Source organism: Echinops telfairi, unplaced genomic scaffold (assembly GCF_000313985.2).
Source record: "Echinops telfairi isolate 266 unplaced genomic scaffold, ASM31398v2 ScPeMD7_7410;HRSCAF=8448, whole genome shotgun sequence".
In the NCBI taxonomy this organism is placed as follows: domain Eukaryota; kingdom Metazoa; phylum Chordata; class Mammalia; order Afrosoricida; family Tenrecidae; genus Echinops; species Echinops telfairi.
Window position 1 is genome coordinate 2,837,919 of NW_022111310.1, and position 8,715 is coordinate 2,846,633.

Below are 8,715 nucleotides of genomic sequence, written 5' to 3' on the forward strand. Positions count from 1 at the left end.
CCTGCAGAGCAGCTGGTGGTTTCGAACTGCTGACCTAACCATTACCAGCCCAATGTGTAACTCACTATGTCCCCAGGGCTCCTCTTCTGTAAAGTAAGCAGTGTAATTTGACCTCTATCGTGAGATTGTGGTGAAGTTCAAGTAACAAACTGCGTGGGGGACCTGGGACTGATCGTAACTGCCGGGGAGGTGATGGCTGCGGACACGAAGGTACTTACTGTTCCGGGGAGTTTATATCCTCGATGGGGTCTTTGCCTGTCCGAGAGGGCTCTGTTGTGTTCCACTGTAGCTGCGGGTTTTGATCCAGATGATTTTTCAAAATGGCCTTCCCACCATCTGAACGGAGAACGACAATGTTAGAATGCATTCTATTCAGTCAACTGTGAAAAGTCAACCCTGAGACCAGAAGCACTAGATGGTGTCCGGCCACTGCTATCAATGGCTCTGAAAGGGTCCTGGAGAGAGGGGGAGTGCAATGGGGGGCAAAACTCAAAGTCACAAAAGAGATCAGACAAAGACAGTGGGGAACCCCGTGACTATACTCCCTGGTCACTCTTCAGGTCTGGAAATGAACTAGAATAATCAACCTTTTAAGATCAGAAGAGCAGCATTTGTTTACTGAGTGGTGAAGTTCTGAAGGCTAAGGAAGAAGGAGCTACGGACACGAGAACCCCCTGGAGGAAGTGGGATCAGCCATGGTAACAGTAGAGGGGATGGCCATGGACCGGCTACAAGGACATGTGTGGGTGCCGACTGTCCACTGTGCGGCTGATCACCTGCTCTGGAGTGAACGTTAAACATCAGTTTGCACTTTTCATGCTGCCGCGCACTGTGAGAGAACAGAAAGGAGCCCGCCGACCCTGTCCTGCTCCCGACCGTGGTCCCTTCAGGAATCTCGGGGCCAGGCGATAAGCAGCGACTCCTCTTACTGGGGGCGAAAGGCTGGGGTGGGGTGGGGTGGAGGGAGGCAAGTCTAGCAATCCAGGCATGAGCTGATCTGGCACTAAAGCTTCTTTTCAGAACTCTGGTGGAGTAGTGGTTATGAGTTGGGCTGCTAACCGGAAGGCCAGCAGTTTGAAACCACCAGCCAGCTCGGAGGGAGAAAGATAACGCTGTCTACTTCTGTGAAGAGTTGCTGTCTCAGAAACCCACAGGGGAAGTTCTACCCTATCCTACGGGGTTGCTATGAGTCAGCATCGACTCAGCGGCAGTGAGTGTGGTTAGAGGCCAGTGACAAAATGCAAGCAATGTAGGTGTATATGAGATGTGATGCACAAGGGTCCCTATCCAGCCAGAAGGGACCATTCACCCAGATGAGTACTGGGAACAGCTGAGTGCATCCACTGCTGCCCGGAGGCTGTGCTCTTTGAAAGAATGACGTAGTTGGGGCGTTAGCAAGTTGGTGGACTGGTTCCCCGATCTTTTAATTCCATTGTTTGGTGAAGTAGGAAGTCCCCTCATTAAGGGATCAATGGACAACAGCTCCAAGAGAGGAAGCTTGAGGGGCAATGAGCTCATGCTGATTTGGAAGGAGCAAGTTTGAAAATGAGGGTGGGGAGAGTTGCCTAACTTGAAGGAGGCACACAAGCAAGGGCACTGAGTTGTGCATGTAGGGATGGCTGGCCCTGTGTGTGCTTTGCTGTGTACGCACTCAATAGCAATGAAGGCACAGACACACAAGCCTTTTCCCCAAACCAGACCCCAACGGAGGGCAGCAGACCAATGGAGGGCAAGCCTGTAAAACTCTAAACTCACCGTCACCCACTTGATTCCAACTCATAACTCGACCCTAGAGGACAGGGTAGAACTGCCCTTGTGGGTTTCGGAGATTGTAACTCTTTGTGGGAGAAGAAAGCTTCATTCTTCTCCTATGGAGCAGGCTGGTGGTTTTGAACTGCTGACCCAGCCGTTAGCAGCCCAACATATCACCCAGTATGCCACCAGGGCTCCTTAGCAACCCGATACTTACTCCAATGGAATTAATGCCGACTCATAGTGACCCTATGGGACAGGGTAGAACTGTCCTGGTGGGTTTTCTAGACTGTAACTCTTGATGGGAGTACAATGACAAGGCTTTCGACCAAGGAGCGGCAGGTGGTTTTGAACTGCTGACCTTGCAGTTAGCAGCCCAACTCGTAACCACTATGCCGCCAGGGCTCCTTTAGCAAAATTGATCCTTTGGGTGCCCAACGCTCTATAGCATTATGGGAGCATCTTGGTCCTGTAGAGTGGCTGGTAGGTTCAAACCACCCAGTGACCTTCCGGTTAGCTGTGCCACAAGGGCACTTCATGTACAACACACACACACACACACACATTTCTGTGCCTCACAATGGCTGTTCACCTGGAGATCTTGCAAAGAGATGCCCCGCACTACTGTAGCTGTATGCAGTGCTCTGCTGGACCGTGTCAGAATGAAGCCCCCGCCCAACGGTGAGCACTGAGGAATTTCAGTTCCTTCCCCCTGCAAACAATGCCTGACCACCAGGTCAGCTGACCACCAGGTGGGGCAGGTTTCTGGTAGTGGATTGGCAAATCAAGAGGTTTAAGTTGACATTTGGAGAGGGCTAGACTGACTTCCAGGAGCTCTGGTGGCATGGTGGGTGATGCACTGGGCTGCCAACTTCAAGGGCAGCGGTTGGAAACCAACAGCTGCTCCGTGAGTGAGAGATGAGGCTTCCTACCCCTGTAGAGTTTCCGTCTCAGAGACAGCAGCACGGGGGCAGTTCTCCTCCGTGCTTTCGGGTTGCTCTGAGTCCCAGTGGAATCAAAAGCCATGAGAGACCGGCTCCCACGTGTGTGGGGAACGGTCTCATGCTGTGCCTTCTTATCAACACTGGGTATCTGGACACAGATGCTAAATGCTGGGCGAACATGGCTGTGCATTTCCATCTCCTCGCCCAGGGGGCTCGTGAGACGGGGACCATTCTTGTCATGCACACGGATGAAGCACGTCTGAACTCCGAAATGAAGGGAAAGCAGGCACGTTATGACCCACCCAGTGCCGCTGAGTCAATTCTGACCCCTGGTGATCCTGCACAGGGTTTCTGAGGCGGTACAGCTCTACAGGAGCACACAGCCTCATCTTTCTCCCAAGGAGTAGCTGATGGGTTTGAACCAGTGACCTTGCAGTCAGTAGTCTAATGCTTACCTGACCAACAGTCCCTACCACCAAACCAAACCAACCAAGCGCCCTGCCATCGCACAGTTTTCAACTCACAGCGACCCTGCGGGACAGAGTGGAACTGCCCTTGTGGGTTTCTGAGATGGCAACTCTACAGAGAGCCTCATCTTTCTTCCTTGGAGTGGCCGGTGGTTTGGACCTCTGACCTTGCAGTTAGCAGCCCAACGAGGAGCCATTATGCTGCCAGGGCCCCTTCATGGCGCCATCAGTATCCTTAGGAAGACATGGGGCTCACAAGAAGAATGGGCAATGTGCCCCCCACCCCCACCCCGAACGCTGTGCACACAGTGCACGTGGGGGAAACAGAGCCCCAGGGGCAGGGAGGCCGAAGCCCGGGCCCTGACAGGGTGGTGTCAAAGATGGGAGTTCCAGAATTTCCAGCTCTGCTTGTGTGACCTCACACCAGCTCCCCCCCACCCAGAGCCTCGGTTTCTTCATCTGTAAGGCAGAAAGCGGCTGGCAGGTCTTTGCACCCTACCCAGCACAACTCCCCCCCCGCCTCTCACCTGTGCTCTCCGTAAAGTTCCCCAGCGTGAGGATGTCATTGAGCTCCTGGTAGTGGTTCTGTTTAATGTACGTTGTCTTTTCCGGCGTGTCCTGCAGCTGCATGGTGACCTCTTCTAGGTCTTTATCCAGCTGGAAGACAGAGGCCACCAGTGAATCAGGGTCCAGAGCCACGAGGCAGCCCAAGAGTTGCACTGTCTGCCGGAGCCCGCCCTCAGGACCGCCGTGGGAGAGAGCAAACGTGGGTTTTCCTCCAGCCCCTTACTTGGGGGCCTCTGTTACAGTGACTTGGTCAGGATTCAACCCCCTTTGTTCCTTCCTGGCCTCGCCCATCATGCCAGAATCCTTTAAACACATGACCAGCACACCCTGGGTCCAGTCATGCTCCCTGAGCCCAAGAAGTGGAGACGGGGAAGGCCACCTGGCTCCCTCTCCCGGACAGAGAGCCCAGATGGGTCAGGCACAAAGGAGGCTGGTGACGATTTATTTCTCTGCGATATTCAAGAACCTGTGAAGAGCCTCCGGGGAATAAAACCCAAACCAAACTCACTGCCATTCTGTCGACCGACCCAAAGTGACCCTGAGGGACAGGGTAGAACCGCCCTGTGAGTTTCTGAGACATTGTAACTCTTTACGGGATTAGAAAGCCTCCTCTTTCTCCAGTGGCTGGTGGTTTTGAACTGATAACCTCGTGGTTAGCAGGCCCAGTGTGTAACCACGACATCACCAGGGCTCCTTCAGGGAACAGGCGAGGGTTCCTGCAGCAAAATCCCCTCCTGCAGACTTTTCTATTCATGCCTTTTCTCTTGGTTTGCATTATGCAGATGTGGTGGTGACTGGCTGTGCTGGGAAAATGGAAGCGTGTGTGCAGGGAAAGAGAGAAGTTGAGAGAAAGAGAAAAGATAGATAGATAGATAGAGGCAGTCTGTGAGAGAGAGAGAGAGAGAGAAGATAGATAGATAGATAGATAGATAGATAGATAGATAGATAGATAGATAGATAGATAGAGGCAGTCTGTGAGAGATAGAGAAGATAGATAGATAGATAGATAGAGGCAGTCTGTGTGTGAGAGAGAGAGAGAGAGAGAAGATAGATAGATAGATAGAGGCAGTCTGTGTGTGAGAGAGAGAGAGAGAGAGAAGATAGATAGATAGATAGATAGAGGCAGTCTGTGTGTGAGAGAGAGAGAGAAGATAGATAGATAGACAGATAGATAGATAGATAGATAGATAGATAGATAGATAGATAGATAGATAGAGGCAGTCTGTGTTAGAGAGAGAAGTTGAGAGAGAGAGAGAGTTAGTTTAGGAAACCGCTGTCTTCTGGGAGTTCTGAAACGTCCAAGCAGGCCTGTTTCCCGAGGACTCCTGATCGGGGAGCGCACAGTGAACTCTCTTCGGGTTCTCCCAGACTGTCTCTTGATGGGGTGACCCTGGTCCTGCAGCAGCAGAAGTCCCAGGGGGGACGTGGGCAGAGTCCTGGGGGGCCGCTGGGAGAGGGTCTGTGGGGTACCTCTGTGATCTTCATCCGCAGCCGGTGGTTTTCTGACTGCAGGCCCTCCAGGCGGGAGGTGCTGGCTTGGTTCACGCTGGTGACCGACGTGGACGTCTTTGAGTCCTCTTTCTTCTGGTTCTGCGTGAACTGGAACCGCCTGTTCTGAGTTGCCGCGTCTGGGTTTGTTCTCAGCGTGATGAGCTGGAGGGACAGAGCTGGAGTTGACAGAAGTCCGCACCCCTCCTCCCACCAACAGACCCTGGGCCATCCGCATCTCAGCCAGCCTGCAGACACCACGCAGGGCCCCTGAGGGGTGTGAAGACCATGGGTGCAGACCAGGGAAGGCCTCTGCTGGCCAGAACCCCTGATGGGTATTGCGCACAGGGTGGGGAACTAGTTCTGCCACAGACACCGACAGCAAAGCCAAACTCACCACCGGGGAGTCAGTTCGACTCCCAGCACCCCTCCCCCCGGAGGCAGAGGAGAGCCGCCCCTGTGGGTTCCCAAGGCCTAACTCTTAACGGGAGTAGAAAGCCTCATCTTTCTCCTGTGGAGTGGCTCGTGGTTTTGAACTGCTCACCGGGAGATGAGCAGCCCAATGTGTAGCCGCTATACCACCTGGGCTCCTCGTCACACACACACAGGCTTCCTAACTAAGAAAAGGGTCACTTGACCCAGATCTTACCTATTTATTTAAGAAACATGTCTGGGCTCAAGACGGGCTCTGGGCTTAGCATGGGAGAGAGGGATTGAGTGAGCTGTGGCCCCGCCCACAAGGACACCCAGGCTTGGGGAGGGGGTGGGATGAAGGGAGGACTCTGATCTTCAGCGGGCAGGAGGGGCCCAGTGTGGGGTGCCCAAGCCGTGCTGTGAGCCTGAGTGGGGCGTAAGGAGGGTTGGAAGGATGGGGAGACTGCAGGTAGGGAAGGGGAACCGCAGGGGGAAGAGGGGTGGGCCTGAGGACACGTGTGGAAGAGGGAGGTTGGCTGGTGCACTGGGCTCTCTGCGACACTGGAGGAAACTCCCACCGATGCCAGGGCGTGTGATCCTGGAGGATGGGGTGCAATGGAAGCCCCTGAGATGCCAGCATGGGGGAGGGATGTGCTTGGGGCTGGGCACTGGCCCTCGGGCCTCTGGGCTGGCTGGAGAGGTGCTCGGAGGGGACGTAGGGAAGTGTCTCTCTGGAGCCTGGGCAGGAGGGCAAGGAGAAGGGAAGGCAGGTGGCTCTAAGTGGGCTGAGGGACCAATCGGGGGCCAGGAGGAGGGAAGCACATGGCCAGCCTGCGAGGGGTCGATGACCCTTCCTGGCCCCTGTCTCCTAGGCAGACCCTGGCCCACGCGGCCTCACACCTTCCGGACTCTTCCAGTTCCCTGCTCCTTCCTTCATTATGATGTCTCCTTTTCCAACTTGATTTTGGATTACTTGTAGATGTGCAGGAAACCAGGAGAGATGGTACACAGAGAGCCCTTCACCCAGCCTCCCCGACGGAAGGACCTGTGGTCCTAGGATGCTGATGTCGGTGCAGTAAGGCCACCTTCACTTGGTTTGTATCAGGTTTTCCTTCCTTTCTGGGCTCCGCCCAGGTGGGGCTTCTCTCCACACAGATCAGCCAGCCAAGAGACCGGGGCCTCTGCCTCCCCTGCCCCTGCCTTGTAGGAAGAAGTCTGAAAATTCTCTCAGGTGGCCCTTGCGATGTGCAAACAATGAAAGTGGCAGTTAAAAAAGGGTCATTCTCAACTCACTAATACTATTGCTGGGGCGCTAGGCCGAGAGACTAGTTGAACATGAGGAACAAAGAAACCCAACTCCATGGCTTCGAGTGGACGCCGACTCGCGGCGACCCCACCGGGCGAGGTAGAACCGCCCCAGTGGGTTTCAGTGTCTGCAACTCTTTATGGGAAAAGAAAGCCCGCCTTTCTCCCATGGGGGGGGGGTGGGTGGGTGTCTGGTGGTTTTGAACTGCCGACCTTGCAGTTAGCAGCCCAACAAGTAACCTCTATCCACCAGGACTCCTACAGTTGATGTGTTATGTACAAGGGAAAATAAAAGTTCTACAACCTTGGAAACAGCTGTAAGGCTCACTTGGGAGGGACCGCGGTCCCAGGAAATGATGGCGCCACTTCAGTGGCGGCTGTGAGTGTGGGGGAGAGAACCAAGGGGCAGAGCCCAAAATGATGTTTGCCCATCGTCGTAGTGTGATCTTAACGTCCACCACCTGCTAGCCGGTAAGAAACGAGAAGTGGAAAAACATGACCGGAGGAAGGTACAGGAGCAACTAGTAACTGTGATTAATTTTGGGGGGTGGGATGGAACGCTGTAAGCCCCTCAACGTTTACTGGGAGAAAAAATAAATCCTGGTTCCTATTTTCCTGCATCTGCCAGACTTCCCATAACACGACCAGCCATCAGGATGAGGCGCAGAGAAGAGCGTGGAGACGTTGGAGGACACTCCGCGTGCGGCCTGCTCCGGGGCTCGGGTGGGTACCTTGGGCACAAACACCAGGCACAGGGTGATGGTGCTGCAGAAGATGATGACCAGGGCCACGATGCAGAACTGCACGTTGGGCTGGTCCCGGGTGAGGAAGGAGACGGCGGCCCCGATGATGCACATGATGCCCACGTTGTAGACGCTCATCCCGATGTACTTGCTGTCGTTGAGGGCGGGGATGCTGACATTGCGCGTCTCCCAAGCTAAGAAACAACCGAACAACTGAAACAGCGAACAGAGAGGGGAGACGGTCGTTACCGAGCGGCCACGCACACACACAGGCTCCCTGCTCCGAGGGGCTGCTCCACAATGTCACCACCTGTCTTCAGGGGGTGGAGTGGGGAGGGGTGCTACCCCCATTGGATTCCCCTTCTCCCCCACCCCTGGTTCTCCCCTACACCCGCAGGAGGCCACAGTGGAGGGGATGGCACTGTAGACATGACTGAGACCACCTGCCCTCACTGGCCCGGCGAGGAGAGAGGGGCTTGTCTGAGGCTGAACAGGGTGCGGGCTATGGCCAGAGGGAAAGCTCAGAGGCACAATGTAGAGGGAGCCACTTTCAGATCAGGTCAGGGAAGAACTTTCTAAGAAGGCAAGTCATCTGTCATGAGTTGACTGTTGTTGGTAGGTGCCCCTGAATTGAGCCCCACTCCCAGAGCCCCTGCGCATGACAGCAGGAAACACCACCTGGTTCTCCGCCACCCTCCCCACCGTGCTACCTGGGAGCCCCTTGCTGTAGTCACGGTGCCGATCCATCTCATTAGAAGGGTGTGTGTGTGTGTGTGTGTGCTGACTCACTGCTCCACCAAGCATGAGGTCCTTCTCTGGACACTGGTTTCTCCTGATAACACGGCCCAAGGAGGCGAGGCATTGAGTGTTGGCCCTCCAAAGATAAGCCCACACCCCTATCTATCTATCTATCTATCTATCTATCTGTCATCTACCTATCATCAATCTATCTATCTATCTATCTATCTATCTATCTATCTATCTATCTATCTATCTATCATCTACCTATCTATCTATCTTCTATCTATCTATCTA

General features: G+C 54.3%; 1 protein-coding gene across 1 annotated transcript in view; it reads right to left on the reverse strand.

The window, feature by feature from the left end:
* Positions 1 to 214: 214 nt before the first annotated feature.
* The window catches only part of GABBR2 (gamma-aminobutyric acid type B receptor subunit 2), a 265,401-nt gene continuing 256,900 nt past the window's right edge, over positions 215 to 8,715 (reverse strand). The window contains exons 14-17 of the mRNA XM_004711077.2: positions 7,669 to 7,893; positions 5,201 to 5,383; positions 3,691 to 3,820; positions 215 to 336 (exon numbers count right to left, since the gene is read on the reverse strand). Of these exons, the coding sequence (XP_004711134.2) occupies positions 215 to 336; positions 3,691 to 3,820; positions 5,201 to 5,383; positions 7,669 to 7,893 (660 nt within the window). The remainder of the gene's footprint in view (positions 337 to 3,690; positions 3,821 to 5,200; positions 5,384 to 7,668; positions 7,894 to 8,715) is intronic.